Source organism: Cavia porcellus, unplaced genomic scaffold, assembly GCF_034190915.1.
Source record: "Cavia porcellus strain 051 isolate PalLab524CR breed Dunkin Hartley unplaced genomic scaffold, mCavPor4.1 scaffold_1, whole genome shotgun sequence".
In the NCBI taxonomy this organism is placed as follows: domain Eukaryota; kingdom Metazoa; phylum Chordata; class Mammalia; order Rodentia; family Caviidae; genus Cavia; species Cavia porcellus.
The window spans coordinates 146,232,962-146,250,741 of NW_026947484.1; the positions used below are offsets into that span (position 1 = coordinate 146,232,962).

General features: G+C 35.1%; 1 protein-coding gene across 5 annotated transcripts in view; it reads left to right on the forward strand.

The window, feature by feature from the left end:
• Col24a1 (collagen type XXIV alpha 1 chain) overlaps nucleotides 1–17,780 on the forward strand; it is a 349,791-nt gene that overhangs the window by 168,373 nt on the left and 163,638 nt on the right. For all 5 annotated transcript variants that reach the window (XR_010050132.1, XM_063257323.1, XM_063257335.1 and 2 more), the window contains 3 exons: nucleotides 14,232–14,285; nucleotides 15,763–15,816; nucleotides 16,920–16,973. Coding sequence is in view for 4 of the 5 variants with exons in the window: in XM_063257323.1 (XP_063113393.1) it covers nucleotides 14,232–14,285; nucleotides 15,763–15,816; nucleotides 16,920–16,973 (162 nt within the window). In the remaining variant the exon portion in view is untranslated. The remainder of the gene's footprint in view (nucleotides 1–14,231; nucleotides 14,286–15,762; nucleotides 15,817–16,919; nucleotides 16,974–17,780) is intronic.

Sequence of the window (17,780 nt, forward strand, 5' to 3'; positions counted from 1 at the left end):
ATATTCTAGATGAAAGCTTTTTCATGTTGCTTATTATGTATTAGATATAGAATAAGTGTTTTAAAATGTTTTAATGAAAATTCGTTTCAGAAAGGAATATATTACTGGTAATTCTTAAAATTAAATATTATTACTTCTTAACTCCTTTGTATCCCTTAAACATCGAATAGAAATGGCTTGATCTTTGTGAATCTTAAAGTCTCTGTCTAATCTACTAAATTCTACCTACATAATGCAAAAGCAGTCATAGATAATAAAAAATACGAATGGCTGTGTTTCAATGAAACTGTGTTAAAAACAGAGAAACAGCCTTCAAGGGCCATGATGTGCTGCCCTCCTTTTTAGAAGAGCATTCTTTAACAATCTTTTGTCGGTTTTATTTTTTATCTGCTTTATATTTCAGTATTAGTTATTTCTAAAATTTCTAGAATAAAATTTTATGTATTTCATCTTTAGAAAAACAAAGTACATTATTCTAATACTAATTTGGAGTGTTCCTCCAAAAGTGTATAACTTAAAAATAGATATAAGAAACTAAAGAAAACTATTGGGAGGAACCAAAATCCTACTGAAATTTCCAATGGAGCCAAAAACAAAATTTAGTCATTGTGATTATTTTGGGAAGGAAGTGGTGCTGGGGATCGAACCAGGGCCTCACACATGCAATGTGGGCGCATGCTGTACAGTTGAATTACATTCCCAGCCCATTAGTGTGATTGTTTCAAAATACATATAAAATTATTTGCTATTTTTTCCCCAGAAAGATGCAGTCTAATTTTACTCTCTTTAAATGCAGGATGGTCTTAGTTTCTTACTTCTAGTGAATAGGAGGCGGCAGAAGTGTGTGGCTAGGTTACTTGAGGCACTGTGCTTTTTGTTTAAGTCTTGGAGCTCTTGCTTTGGAGAAAGCCAGCCATCATGTTGTCAAGCCCTATGGCGAGCCTGCTGTGGCAAGGAAGTGAGGTTTGCTGCCAACAGCCTTCCTGGAAATGGATTCTGCAGCCTCAGTCAAGCCTTCGACTCATTGCATCTGATGCCAAATCCTGACTGAAACTGCATTAAGGGTCCTGGGCCACAGTCTCTGTCTAAGCCACTTTTGAAATCCTGACCTACAGAAACTGGGAAATAATACATGTTTCTTTTTTTAAGCCATTCACATTTGTGGGTGATTTGTTTGAAACAAAAATAAAACTAAATCTTAACATGAAAGATTTCAGCATTTGTTTTGAAATGAGACAGGGTGAGTACAAGGGAACAAAACCAGAAATCTATGTTTCTCATCTAAGGACCCATACCTCATACATACAAGTTATAACTGTTTCTACATGCACACAGTTAGCCACTGAGCATTTTAAACTCCAAAATATAAGATTTGGTTCTTGGCTTGTTCACTAATATTTTGTCCTAGCTTATATTTACACTTGAGGTGTATTTGGCTTGTATCTAGATGTTCTCCCCCAGAAGCCTCTTGCAGTCTTTTTTAGAAGTGACTGAATCTCTAGATTCAGTGTGTGGTTGATTCATAGTGCAGTGTTAGGAGTAAGGGTAGTAGGATTAGGGATGAGTCATTACTAAATCAGTCCATAGTTTGATACCACTCTTAATCTGGATACAATATAAGGGACAGAAAAAGGCTTGTCTTCCTCTTGTTTGCTTGTTTGCTGATTTACTTTTGCTGCCTTCTGCTAGCCATGATCTGGCCCTTTGCCAAGCCACCCTGCCTTGGAGCAAGCCAATTATGGACTGAAACCTCTACAAACTGTGAGCCAAATAATCCTTTTCTTTCTGACTTTGGGTTCAGGTACTTTGTCTCAATAATGTAAGAAAAATAACTAAAACCAGGTATCATAGTTTAAAAACAAGAAGAAGTGATGACACTATAATATATTTTTTTTTCCCACAAGATAGAGTTGTGGGAAATTTTTTCCTGATACATGCTTTCTAGGTATGTTACAGAGCATCCTCAGTACAAAAAAGATAACTAGAGAATAACTGGCTAGGAGATACCCTTGGGGAAAGATCTAACCTGCCAGCAACTTCTCTCTGTTACAAATATGTTGGTTCCCAATCAATGATTATGGATGAGACCATAATATCAGCCTGTTTAAAATTTAATTCTATGAAACAGAAAAGAATATATAGATTAAATTTAATCCCCTTCTGCTCAGAAGTATACTTTCCTATTTTAGACAAACTTTCTTTAATTAGCAGAGAAAAATATTCTGAAGAGTCATTTTCAATTATGTCTCCTGCTTTTTGTTCCTAAACTTAAGAAAAAAAAACTATACTAGCTTTTTCTTTCTCTTATACACTCTTAATCCCAAACACATTCAAATATACAAAAGTTACTGAAACTGTCCTCAGAGGTCACCATCACCCTTATAATTGTCCAATATTATGACTTTTTCTCAGTTCTAATCCTTTAATTTTCACACATAATACTAATTTCTCTTCTCTTGAAATTTCTCATTTCCCTCCCACTTAACTATTGTTTTCCACCTCTAGCCTCTAAAGAACTAAAGGTCTTCTCCTAGTTGGTTTTTTTATTAGTGTAGTGCATTATTAGATTTCAGAAACTGACTTTTCATGGAAACTAACATATTAATAATTGAGGATAGACTTTCTACTTGGAAAGCTACAACTGTCCCCTGGATTAGTTCATCTTTCCATTAACACTGACTTTCTCCTGATTTTGTTACTTCTTTTGATGATGACTCTATTGTCTCCTAAGAACCAATTGCACTTTACTTTGACTATTACAATAGCCTCTGTTTGTCTCACTTTTTCTGATTTTCATATAGTGAACATAGTGATGTTAAATTACTCAAAAAATACATGATTCCATTCTAAATCACAATTACCTGCCAATAGCACAAATTCAAATTGTTCACTTGGCATTCAAAGCTTTTAATAGTACATGACTGATATATATTTACTGCAATCTATTCCCCTTCCCATGTGCTGTATTCCAGATGATCTGTATTAATTTTACATGTGCCAAATGTTTTATAATTTCCTACCTTCCATCTTCTACTAAAATGATGCTACTTGGAGCACACTTTACCAATTCGCATCTTGTTAACATTTAGCCAAACCTCAAATACTGCCAGTTCTGGAAAGTCCTTTTTAATAGATAATCATGATTGTCAACTTGATTGACTTAGGAGATGGTCCCTCTGCATTTCATGATTCCCCTTTCTCTTTTTGTCCATATTTGCATTATATAATGTTTAGATTCCTTGTATGTAGCTAGTACAGGTACATGATACATCTGTTTTTTAATTTTAAAGAGGATAAAATTAAACACAACAAAACAGAACATAAGAAACCAATGTAAGAGACATAAATTTCAAAGCAAGACAATCACAGATCTTCACTATCTCTCAGTTTGTCTCTTGTTTTCTTCCAAATAGTCGTCCATATCTTCACATACAGAGAATTCACATGAAACAACATAGTATAGAATTGGTCTGAATAGGATGAGGAAGGCATCGTAGGTCTTCAAGACCAGACAATAGGGAAGTCAACAATGGCTGTCATAGTGTCTCTCATTCTCTTCAAAATAACGTCCATATCTTCATTTATGTTGAAATTATACAAAACAAAACAGACTAAAATCATTCTGAACAAAGAACAATAATATTTCTGGATTTCACATTATGATGCTATGGAATTAGCACTAGATACTGTAGTGTCTCTTTTTCTTCAAAGCAGTTGTTCATTTCATCATGCGTTATATAATCAGTTATCATAAACTGTTTCTAGGTTCTATGCGTGCATGAGTCTCTACATGTATTTCTGTCCTTTCTGTATTAGAGGGAAAAACAAAGCATAGCAAGACAAAACAAAACAAATTCCTATAAAAACATGAAACGAAAAGGTCATATAAAACCACAGTACAAGATGATATGGTTACTGTGTTGTCTCTTGTTATCTCCATATCATCAGGCACAGTATAATTGAATATAGCAGTACCTACAATATTAATAAAAACAAAACATTGTAGATAGTGTAAAACTTCAAAAGCAGGTAATAATCAAACCAGAGTGGGTATCCTAGTGAATCTTGTCATCTTCAGTGTAGTTGCCTATACTCTCAGACTTGATACTATCAATCATGACAGATTTGAATAAAATCTATCAATACAAAACAGCAATCCAACAAACCAGATTCAACTAAGCTCAGCAGGATAAAACAGTGTATGTTATACAGGGCTTCAGATTAAGTTAATAGGAAATTAAGGATGATTACTATACTATATCCTGCTCTTTTCAGGATAGCTGTCTGTGGCCTTAAATCTAGTACAAGTAGACTATCTGGAACAGAATGTAATCCATCTAAACAGAGCGGTGTGAGCAATGCGGGTTTTAAGTCCTAATACACTATTAACAATGTCCTCTGCCTTCTTTTTTAAGACTGTTCCTCCTCTTTCACTCCCACAGCACATTTTGGGTCCTACCAACTCCCTCAGTTTTTAGATTTGGGGGGGCAACCTGCTATTTACCTAAGTGGTTCCAAACCTTCTCACTCCTGGAGTTGATATCAAGTCATATTCCTTTACCTACAAAAGCCTCAAGGTTTTCCTTCTTTATAGCTGAGTAGTTCTCTACTGCACATAAGTATCCTGTCTTTCCAACCTGCCTGCAGGTGCTGATTGAGTTGCCCCTATTTCTCTCTGGTTCCCTGTCACATAGACCAATGTTTGATTTTTGGTCTATAAACCATTTTTCAGGTTCATTATATTTCCTATACAGAGCATCTCAGTGGACCCTATCTCCTGATCTACTCTGCTTGTTTCTTTTTTTTTTTTTAGTGTGCCAAGGCCTTCTATGTTAGAGATTATAGCCAATCTTCTGTGCCTCATTTCTGCTATGCTATTTTTCTGCCATTGGTTGTCTACTTTTCTCCTTCATTCCACTGTGCCCTGTTCATTGAGACCTCTCTGCCACTGTTCTTGAAATCCTGGTATTTTTTTTCTCTCTCTCTAGAAGGTCCTTTATTATTCTCTTTCGGGTTGGATTGGTGGTCACAAATTCCTCCAGTTCCTCTTTGTCGTGAAAGCATCTTGTTTCTCCATTAATTTCTAGAGACAGTTTTGCAGAGTACATCAATCTGGGAGGTTATTTTCTTTCAGGGCTTGGAATACTTCGCTCCAAGCTCTTCTTGATTTGATGGTCTGTGTTGAAAAGCCTGCCTTGATTTTGATGGTTTTCCTTTATAGATGATCTGTTTCTTTTCTCTGACAGCTTTTAATATTCTGTTGTTATATTAAATTTCTGAGATCTTGATTATTATATGTCTGGGTGTAGCTCTGTTTTGGTTGTAGGTGGCTGGAGTTCTGTATGACTTATACATCTGAATATCATTTCCTTTTCCTATGCTTGAGAAGATTTCCTTAATTATTTCTGTGAATAGTCTTTGCATTTCCTTTGTTTTTACTCCTTTATCTTCACTCATGTTTTTTATTCTTAAGTTATAGATCCTCTTGTTGTCTTCTAGCCTTTGTAATGTTGCCTGTTTTCTTGTTATTTTTAAGAGACCTCTCTTTTCATGATCACGCATTGCAAACTTGTCTTCATGTTTTGATAGACGATCCTTAGTTTCTTTCAAGCAGTTTTGCCAGCTTTCAATGGAGTTTTTAGTTTCCTGGTAATATCTTTGAATCTGCTTCATGTTTTCTAGGTTTTCTCTATATTCTTCATCAAATGGCTCTCTCCTTTTTTTGTGTTTCTCCATTCTTCTGTGTCTTCTTGAGAGGTGCTTAGCATTTCTTTTATTAATCTACTTATATCTTGCTTTACTTGAATTAATATTTCAGTTTTGAGCTCATCTATGGGGTCCCAAAGATATTTCTTTATGTTTGTTGATGCCATCTGATACTGCATGGTTGCTGTTCCTTGATCTCTTTTGTATTTACCTCTCCTGGATCAGTATTTTCAGGGTTGGGCCCTGGGAGCTTTTTCTTATTTCTTTCTCTTGTCATGTTTTTGGTTTCTTCCATACAGGTGTGTAGTGGAGGTCCTAGCCACTCTCTTGTTGGTTATGGTTCTTGTGAAGGTCTCTGGCTAGGGATTTCTGCTGTCTCCACTTTACTGTTGGTCACTGAGTTGCAAGCGTTGGCGGGGGCGGTATGCTGGCCTCTCCCCTCTGGGCGAGTCAACCTGCAGGGCTACATTAGTGTGGGCTGCGCATACAGAATTGGTTTGGGATGACTTATTGGATCCGGGCAAGGGGCTTGACCCAAGCCAAGCAAATCCTACCAATCTGTTCTACGGAGGGAGTAACTGACTAAAGTCACTGCCATTCCTAGTTCAGGCCTGTCCTCCCTGGTTCCAACATATTGTCCAGTTGGTCGCTCCTTCCCTGTGGGAGGGTCTTATTCAAAGCACTCACCACAGGTTAACGCAGGTCCCTCACAGCCTTTGTTCTCTGTTGGGCTTGCCAACCTCCAACTTCAGCAGCACCGCAGCTCAGGCAAGTCACAGTGGCACTAGTTTGGGCAACTCCAGCAAATTGTGGCATACAGGTTTGGGGGCTTCACTGAGTTGAGGTGGTGCAAGTTCGGGTCTCTCTGGCGAGAGCTCCAATGGTAGCTCCAGGACTGTGTGTTTGGCCAGATGTTTTCCTTTCAGTTTCTTCCTGGGTCAAGAGGATCCATCTACCTCTGTCCTGACCTCTCCCCGATGTTTTATTTTGGCATCTGAGTTTCTCTCAGGGAGGCTCTGTATCCTGTTGCTTATTGATCTGCCATTTTTAGCTCCTCCTCCTACATGATACATCTTATATTCTTAAAAAGTTAATGCATGTTGACATACAGAAATCCGGTTTATAAGTTTTAAATGATGTTGAAATTTTCCACTGTACAATAGATTTCAATTTATCTTTTTCCACATTAATAATCTAGGACAATGGTAGCAAACCATGGCACATATGCTTCAGCCAAGTGGTTTGTTAGCACTGAAAACTCTAAAAGGTTCTCCATCACTGAAGTAGATAATTCTTTACTTAAATACTGCTATAAAGTATATCTTTCTATGTATATTGCTTTGTATTTCTATAAAGAATAGAAAACCATGTAAACACCTAGATATAAAAGTGGTAGATGGTAGGTTAAATGCATCTTCACTTTTAGTATATATAATAATTTGCTTGGCAAAAGGAGTGTACCGATTTGCGTTTGTTCCTACTGTGAATGAGTTCATCTTTTCCCACATTCTAGCCAATAGCTATGGTATTAGCAGACTTGATGTATGTTTTCATTAAACTTTTTAAAGTCCTGGAATAGTGCAATGAAACCATTTTAAATTGATATTCTCCATATTTATGCTTCATTAAAGATGCCTTGTGGGACTGCACTAGTCATCTCTTCTGTTGCTGGACACAATACCCAACATTCACAACTCAAAGGGGGAAAGATTTAACTTGGCTCACAGTTTGGGGAACTTCAATTTAGAGTTAGCTGGGTCCAAGTCAGGAACATCATGGTGGAAAGTCATGGCAGAGAAAAGCTGCTTACTCATGGTATCTTGGCAACACAGCAGAATAGGGAGAGATGAGTAGGGACTATATGTAGAACCCAGGTTCATGTCTCCCTGACCCACCAAGATACACTCAGGAATCAGCTAGGTATTTCTTAATTCATAAAATTTGACACATCAGGATTAATGGTCATGGATCATAGATTTCAACTGCCTTTTATTTTTCTTCAGTACGAGCCTGTGTATTCCAATTATGCCCTTATGGCTTATGTTCCTTTTAATAAATTTCAGAGTAATAAACTGAAATGCTCTTATTGAGACCAGGTTGATATTACAAATAAGTGAAATGGACTATGTATAAGAAACAACAGAGTAACAAAATTAAACATTCATTTAGGTATAAATATTATAACATTACCTAGTTCTCTGCAATATTTGCCTTTAACTACTTACTAGTCCAATTGTTTACCTACGAGATGATCAAAACTTGCATATTTTTTCATTACTTATTATAAGATTATATAATAGGAAATATAAAAATTACAATTTTATCAAGTTTATTCAGTGCTTTTTCTATGTATGATATACCTTAACAGATTAAATATGCAATGTGATGTTACAAGTTGGACAGTAATACCTAATCTCTTTGTGAATTCTCTTTGCATTATCATGTTACTTTGTCTAATACACTTTACACTGTCATGTTGGTCTTTTATCTGTGGGTGGTATATTTTCAATAAAATATTTACTCACGAAGCATAATGGTGAAGATATCAATGATGAGTGTCTGGTTGGTGTTTCACTATCCTGTACTTTTCAGTTATTTGATACTAGACTTAATCAAATTTTAAATGACTTTTTGAAACTCTTTGTTTGGATAAATAGCAAATTAGTTCCATATTGTTTGGCCCAGCAGGTGAAAAATATTTTATAGTAATATTTATTTTGCTCACCTTTTGATTGCAGGATAGCTAATTAGAAGCTGGTCAACTCTGTCAATGCCATCCATAAAATTATTATTGGAATTCCACTATTGGAATTTTTTGTCTCATTTCTTCATTCAAGTTCTATCTTTTCTGTGTTATGAATGGTTGATAATAAAGACATCTTTTTTGTCCTTCCATTTCATAACACAGACTTTTCCTCTCTAATATTCAGTTTTTCCTCCACAGATCTTTTGGCATTTTCTTTCTATTCAGTCAGAATATCCCAAGCATGTCTATTTTGTATTGTAAAAGAATATCACTGAGTTCTGGAGAAGTATAAAAATTTTATCTACTATACTTATAATAACAGTTTTATAGATTGTAACACAATAGATTATTTTTCACAAATAAACACAAGTAATAAAAGAAAACAACCAGAACTAATTGATATATTTTACTAGAAATAAACATCAAAACTAAATACAACTATCCTAAATAAAAGTGTATGCAAAAAAATAGTCAACATAAAACAGACTTTTGAATGTATCTCTTTCAAACAAGAGTTAACTAGTTAAAATGACACCTGCCTGAGTAATGCCTTAGAGAGTTGATACATGAACAAAAGTGCTGCCAAGTGATCCTCATGTTAAGCTATTAAGTGGTTAAGAATGATTCTATATATTTACAAAATCATCTGAAACTAGCAATCTTAAACCTATAGATAGATAGATAGATTTTCCTGTATAAAATTCCTGTATTTTTAAATATCAGCACCTAATTTCATTTCTTTTAACTAGTAAGTAAATGTTATGGGCTGAAAGGATTTAATGTAGGTGATACTGGTCTGGCATACATGGGATACAGCTGTGGAATAGGAAGCAAGCTGTATTGGTCATTGTCTCTTATGACAATGAAATACTTGAGTTTAGTTACATTATAGGCAAAAAGAGTTTATTTAACTCACAGTTCTAGAGTTTCTAGGGTATGACACCAGCATTCTTGTGAAGGCCTCCTGGCAAACAGCATTATCATGACAGGAGTACATACAAGAGTTTGAAATCACATGGCCAAACAGGAAACCTGAGAGTGACCTAGAGCTCTAGCTTGATCTCATAACTCACTCAAATGATCATGGAGGCTGAGAAGTCCCACAATTGGCCATCTGCAAACTGGAGACTTAGGAAAGCTACTAATATAGTTCCTGGTCAAGTCCACAAGGCTGGTAACCAGCAGAACTGAGAGTATAATTTCTATCCAAACCCAGAATACTAAATCTGAAAAGCCTATAGTTCCATTCTGAGGTCCAGGGTCTGCATGAGTAGTGTAAATCTTAGTGTAAGGAGAGATAACAGATGTCCCAGTTTAAATATTTAAACAGAGAAAACAAATTCCCCTTTCATCTGCTGTTTTTGTCCTCCTAGAGTCCTCAACAACCTGTATGTATGATGCCTACCCATATGGGAGAAGGCAATCTGCCTTACTTTATCTGCTTATTGAAATGTTAATCTCACCCACAAACATCACATATCCATAAATAACTTTTAACCAAATACCTGAGCACCTTGTATTAGTCACCTTGACACATATTATTCTCCAGTACAAGTCTAACTTTTACCAACTTGACACATGAACACATCTCCTAAAACCATCTTTAATCTTCAATATGAACATTAAACAAAGTTATAATTCTATAAGCTATGATACGAGGTCATCTGAAATTAGAAATCTTACATCTTGATTGATAGATGATAGACAGACAGATAAAATGTTCCATATAAAATTCTCCTATTTTTAAACCTTAGCATCTAATTTCATTTATTTTAATTTAATTATTAAGTAAATAGCAGACAAACTGCATCCAACACAGCACAGTCTCACTCCATCTGCTTACAACCAAAACTCACTAATCCTTTCTTCAGAAGAGGAAATAAATCCTTTAATGAAATTTACTATTCATCATGTCCCATAACTTGACTGTGATGTTAACATAATGATAATTAAATCATATGATAAAAATTGAGTGCGTCTTCTGTTATAGAATGAACAAGAGGAAAGAAAATGGTATTTGCCTCACGTGTACATATTCATAGCACAATAATGTGTACATACTCATTACAATTACACTCTCCATTTCTGAAACTGGCCATATGAACATAGCAGGTATGTCCATAAATTGCCTTCTTGTACTTCTCATTCTGTATTCCCTTTACCTTCAGCAAGCACCTCCACAGATTGAATTATATAACTGATGATTATTTTGAACTAAAAGTTTTTATTTTCCCCAAAACTCATATATTGACATCCTGCTCACCAATGTGATAGCATTAAGAGGTGGTTAGATCGAGATCTTCACAGTCTATTACCAGACACTGAATCTGATAGTACTTTAATCGTGGACTTCCAAGTCTCTAGAAATTTGAAAAACAAATGTTTATTATTATAGCCCTCCAGCCTAGTGCCCGTAATTTTGTTCTAGTAGACTGAATAGACTAAGACATGAGATGTTCCAAAAATTCATTCCAGGGGGGTCAGGGCCATTAGTTGTTCGGCATGAACTGAGTTGTTAAAATTTTCTATGGAGTTTAATTATTGAGCATGGTGATGCTAAAAGACACTCGAAGGAGTTCTCTGTGTTCGGGGAATACTTTCTTTATATTTATTAAGAAATATCAGTCCAACTTCCACATGATAGTGAGAATAAGTCACACAGGAACTAACTAACACAGGAACTCCTTTTTGTCTTTTTCTGCCTGCTGATTCAGGAGCAAAAGGAGTCCAGACTGGCTTAATTTTGGCCTTACCTTACAGTTCAGTGCAATTATTATGCCTCTGATAGAAGCATTCTTTCCCTGGAACTAAGTCTTTTATTTTTCAGGGTATAAAGTCACCAGAATAAGAAGCAAAAAATTTGCTAGTGGGTCAGTAGGAGTGGTAGTACCACTTCCATGTCCATGCTTTGATTGCTGGATCCAGATCATCCTCTGTGTGGGAAAAGTAACACCATATATTGAAAGCTGATTCAGAATTTTGCTCCAGCCTTGAAAGATCTTGCCACCTAGCTGATATAGTAACTGAGTCTTGAAAAGGTCATTTTACTATTGTGTCAAATCACCTGCTTCAAGATGATGAGGAACAGAATAAGATCCATGAACATGAGCATTGATCATTAATTGCCTCAGAGTGAAGGTGTTAAATCTCTAAAACTGAACAACTACAAAAATAAAATACCAAGTCACTTCCAACTAAATATAAGCAACAATATTAGCATAATGCTTCAGAGAACAGATCAACGCTGTCCAATAGAAATATAAAACAAGTTACAAATTCAAACCAAACAAATAATTTCAGTGGCCTTTTAATTTTTTCAGTTTATTTAAGTTTATTGGTGAAATTAGGTATACATATCAATCACAATCATATAGGAAATTTGCACCTGTACACAATATATCTCTTTTTATAATTTTTAATTTTAAAGAGGATAAAACCAATCAAAACAAACCAGTGTAACAGATACAGAACTTCAAAACATTATGAAATCAACACCATAATGCCTTTTGATATTTTTAAAATAGCTGCAGATAACTCACGCATAGTAAAAATCAAACAGAACAGAATAGAATAGAAATAATTTTAAAAAACAATGAAATAAAGGATTTCCAAACAAGCCAATAGTAAATCAAAAGTTGCTACCTTAATATAACTTGCTATCCTTGAAATAGCTACTCCTTCCATTAGATTTAACATAATCAAACAAAACAAAAGAGAATAAAACCTAACCCAACAAAACAATGGAAGCAATATAGGACCGCAAAACAAGACCATAGGGAGTCAACAATGGCTACATTCTTCAGAAGGAGATCCTTCCCAGATGCCACACTGTGTACTGCTGCTATCCTCTGAACCTATAATCAGACCACTGGCCCTAGACCTGCAATGTTAGTGAAACAACAAAGCACCACAAGCATCCAATTGTACTTCACCTCCATAGCTATCATCACAGCCTTTGTTTCTCCAGATAAGCCAGTCAGTTATGGGCAGGGAGAGTGGAGGAGGTTGTTACTTCTTGTTTGCCAGCCCACACTGCAAGGGGTGGGGTCTGGCAGTTCCCAGTCCTGCTGCTACCGGCTTGGTGCTGGTGCCCACACTGAGCTTGTTTGCAGGTGGTGCCATTGTTGTCTCTCCCCTCAGTCTGCAAATGGCACTGACTCACAGGAAGGGGCTTGGGTTTAGCATTTCCCAGTCCTGCAGTGGCCCACGCATCAGCTTTTTCAGAATAGATTAAAAAAAAAGAGGTGTAAGGGCTGGGGATTTAGCTCAGCGGCATAAGCGCCTGCCTCGCAAGCAGGCAGTCGTGAGTTCGATCCCCAGAACCAATAAAAAAGAAAAAAAAGCCAAAAAAAAAAAAAAGAAAGAAAAAAAAGAGGTGAAATTGAATTTAGTAATGTTAGATTTAAACCAATATATCTAGAACAGTGTAATACATAGTCAATATAGATAGTCATTTTGCATTCTCTCTGTAGTATTTTTCAGCATCTGGTATCTTTGTACATGTAGTTTGTCTAGCCACGTTTGGTGTTTAATTATCACTTAATCTCATCTATATTATATGCTTCACTCACATACTTAGTCAATGAAAAATCTTGGTAATACTACTAAATATGATAACTGTGAAAATTAAATCAGGCACATATGAAATGTGAAATGTTTAATATAAACATCAAAGTTTTTTTTTGATAAATTTATGTCACAATTTAGTTAGCCTCTCTGTCTGTTGCAAGACTTCTGAGTCATCAGGTTAGGATTTAGATCTGTCTTGCGCACTATTGAAGTCAACACAATGGCCAGGCAGAGTAAGCACCAAATATTTCTTGGGCAACTGAATAAGAGAATGAATGGGCACATGCTGTTGCCTCATTGTTCCGTCATCAGCAGTCTAGATTGGAAGGCTCACTTGAGATACGGGCATTGTGAAGAATAAATACAGAGCAGCAGACAGGGTAGACATCTTTATTTAGCTGCTCTGCTCAGCCAAAATCAGCTTATCTGTCCAGCTTCCCCCACCACTTAGCCATAGTCCGTCCCTTTATTTGGCAGCACACGTTTGCAGCCATTCCATTTTGGGCTGTTTGTCTCCCAGGCTGCCCCCTGCACGTGCTTGCACTGATCTTGGTTCCACTCTGTCATTCAGCCCTCATGGCAATTGGGATTTATAGTAAAAATAACTCAGTAATGGATATGGGCACCTTGATGTCCACCTTGGTGATGCTGCATAAGCTCTTTACATGGAGAACACTGGATGCACCTGCATGGCAATTCTGGTGACTTAAAACTTACTGTCACCCAGAAATCACCTCTGTACTGCCTGAACTGTGGCATAGGCACTTGGGCTTCATCTTGCCCTGCATGTATGCATTGAGGTGCTGTCAAAGAAGAAAGTTACAGCACGACTTCTTAAATGAATATATCCACATCAAGCAGATATGAAAATAGAAGGGCTTTTTATAACCTCCTGTAGATTATCAGTTCACAAGGCAGAGACTATGTCTGGATTGGAAATTCACTGCTTCCTAGTGTGGTACCTGCCATGTAGTAGCGTGTGTGTGTGTGTGTATGTGTGTGTGTGTGTACTGTCTTTGTTGGCTGAATGAACAAAAGAATTCTGATACGAAATCAATTGTCACGTACCTGTATGAGGGGAAATTTTACCTCAAAATAAAATTTAAGATGAGTTAGGAAGAAAAGTAATCATTACAGAGCATTTAAGACCTGGATGCTATAATAACAACATAATATATGTGCATTTTGTCTTATACTTTTTTTCCAAAAGGGACCTATTGGCTCACCTGGAGAAGCTGGGATAACTGGAAGCATTGGTGAAAAGGTATTTCACTGCATTTTTTAATAGTAAGACTTCTAGGCCAAATTCAATTCTTTAAATACAAGTAGAAGATAAATACCTTATAATTTAAATGAGTTAAGAAAGAGATTATGCTCTTGAAGTTTGTTCTGTTATTCTTTCATATTATGCTTTATGTTAATTGGAAATCATAACTAACTCATTATCGCTACTGAAAGTCTTAAATATATTGAAATATAGATAATAGCTTGCTTCTAATTTTCAGGATACAGAGTATCCTTTTGGTTAAAAGTGTATGAAGGGCTGGTAATATAGTTCTTTGGCACAACCACCTGCCTGGCAAACACAAGGTTCTGAGTTTGATTCCTTGTTTAAAAAAAAATGAAAAGAAAATAAGAAACTGCAGTCTAGCTATGTGATAAAACATTTATTACTTGGGGTTGGGGATTTAGCTCAGAGGCATAAACACCTGCCTGGCAAGCACGAGGTCGTAAGTTCCATCCCTGATACTGAAAAAAAATTTTTACTTAAATCTACTTTATGCTAATGAGCCCCCCACTCTGGAAGCAATTTCGAAACAGAATATTATTAATTTACATTTCTTGTTCCCATTTGTATTTTCCCATCCTTACTGTTTTCTTTGTCTACAGTATCTTCTCCCCTTCCCTCTATTCAAAACCAAGTTGTTGGACTCAGCTGAGTTCCCATTTCCTCTACGAAGATTTTTTAGATTTTTCTAATCCCTCTTGATTTTTGCCCTTCCTGGAGTCAGAATCTAAGCACTGTACCACAGTTTGAAATTGAATTGTCCACTAACTGATCTCTGTTTATACCTATATCATGTCTGCAATTACTTGAGTAGACTGTTTTTAAATATCTCTCCTAACTTTCAGTTAGTATAATGTACTTAATATACGTTTACCAATTTTTATCATAAAAACATTAGTTTTATATTTTTATGTTGATTTACTTTGATGCTGGGTTACCTCTTCTACAGTAAGATTTTCTTACAATTCTGGGAATTTTAATGTGAATCAATTTAATCTTTTTAATCTGCTAAAGCAGATTATTATCATAATCTGCCAGAACTATTTCTGCAGCAATTATTTATGGTAGATTGTAGGCTGTAGAAATAAATTTTTTTCAATGGTTATTCAAATTAAGTTCCAGAATACTTTGATACTTTACTCTCAAATTTTGTATATCTCATAAATAAAGCATTTCCACCTAAAAAAAAGCTTCAGCATGATACTTGATTAATAATGTCTTGTTGCTCCATGTTTTCTGTTTTCTTCATTTTAATTAGACATTTAGCATTTTTTCCTTGAAAACATCTTTAAGAAAATTTTAATTCTATTAAAAGACAATTTTAGAGTGAAGAAGAGTAAAATTTAAATATCATTGAAAATGGTATGGTTCTAATAATTTTCTTTTCTAGCCTTAGTTTGATCACTGCTCATTAACGTGGCCCAATGTTACTTGCTCTTTATTGTTTTAAAAGGGAGACCGTGGCAGTCCAGGCCCCCTGGGTCCCCAGGGAGAAAAGGGTGTTAAGGTAAGAGCTCAGTGAAAAATACGCTTCCAAAGCACATAATAAAGTTGAGATATTTCAGAGGTAGAACTGTCAACTAGAATTTAAACACGTTTTTTAAAAAACTATTTTAGAATAAATTTTCATTAATGTTTTCTTTTAACTAGAAATACTATATGGTACTAAGGTTACTAAAAAGGATATAAATGATATCATTTCGTCAAATGATTCTATAGTTCTATAAAGCTCAAATCACAGTATATGAACTATAATGAATTAAAAAGAAAGTTCATTTACAATTCTGCTTCCTCTTCACCACTTATAGTTTATAGGTCATGTATCTTCACTGTCACTCTTCTGTGAACTCGTTGTGATCATAAGTTATTTTTGCCACTTAAATGATCAGAACCCAGAATCCATTCTCTTAGGTCTTTGAAGTAGTAAGAGCTGACAAATTTTATATATAGCTTTCAATTTTTGGTTATTAAATAGTTTCTAAATGTGATAGAAACTGAAATGAATGAGTATTATCAGTAAAAGAATCTTCCTTTTACTTTAGAAAATACATTGTTATGTTGTAGGGGAACTAAATACTGTCTACAAATTCATTTTACCTATCATTTTAGAGTTTTTTTTTTTTTTCTGCTATCACCTGTTGCTCTAAGCTAGGAAACTTATACCCATAGAACTAGTCAAATTTAAGGTGGTCCCAGAAGTTAGCATTAATGCCATAAAGTATATGGTCCTTCTAAAACTTGACAGTCTAGAATATTTGTATACATTCATGTCCCTTAACCTCTCTGAAAAACTTGATTTCATCATCTATAAAATATGACATACGTCTATGAATAAGATAACTTACAGAAAGATGAAATGAATGATTTTTTTCTCAATACACAGTGACTCTACCTAACAAATTTTATCCAAGGCAAAAACTTCTTAATGGTTCTATAATTTTTTTTATTTTTATGAGCTTTCTGAGCAACATTTCCTATGACCTCTTGTATCTTGAATAAAAGGGGGAAATCTTAACACATTATCCCCTTTAGTTATTATTTATAATTTACTGGTTTGTCTTTAGTGAAAATAACTGGTTTCATCTCTTTCATGTTTTACTGAAATCATAGGGATATCCAGGTCTTCCTGGGGTTCCAGGACCTGTGGGTCCATTGGGATTACCTGTGAGTACAAAGCGTGCTTTATGATCCCTTCTAGATTGTCTACTTTAATTTCCTTTTTAAAATTTTGCTTTATGTTATCCTTGCTTATTTCATGTAAAATAAGTCATTTGTGTACTAGTGGTGACTGCTTCTCTCCCAGATGACATAAAACCCTCTGGAATATGTCATGATATCTTGAATTTTTTTCAGCTTTACTTGGTATATTAGCTAATTTCAGTTTCATAACCTAAATTTTAAAATGTTGAAACTTTCCATTGAATAATCACAGATAAAAAAACAGGATCAGTGATCAAGACTAAAATTGAGGCCAACTAGATAAACAAATCATGAACATAAATTTAAATATTTTATTAGAATTTTGTAAATATTCCTAACCAGTTAAAGTTCATAGGAAATGCACTGTTAGTAAACAAAACTCAAGTTTTGAAAATATTTCATAAATTATTTATACAAAATTTTGTAGTACTTAGGATTGAAGAGAATAAAAACTGTTTTAAAGAAAATTTGCACTGAGCTATATACCCTCAGCCTTTTAAAACACAATTGAGGACACAGTCTTGCTAACTTTCCCAGACTGAGCTGAAATTTGCAGTCCTCCTGCCTTGGCCACTTGGAGTGCTAGGATTATAGGTATGTTCTAAGCCAGTTATAAGGAGTTATTTTCCTACTTTACTACTCAATAAATATTAGATAGATAAAAATATACTGAACCTTAGGAACTTCAAATATTTTTATTTTTTCTGTAGCAAGAATGGTAACTATATCTCAGACTAATCTTTCTAGTTTTTAAAGCCAATAACATGTTTA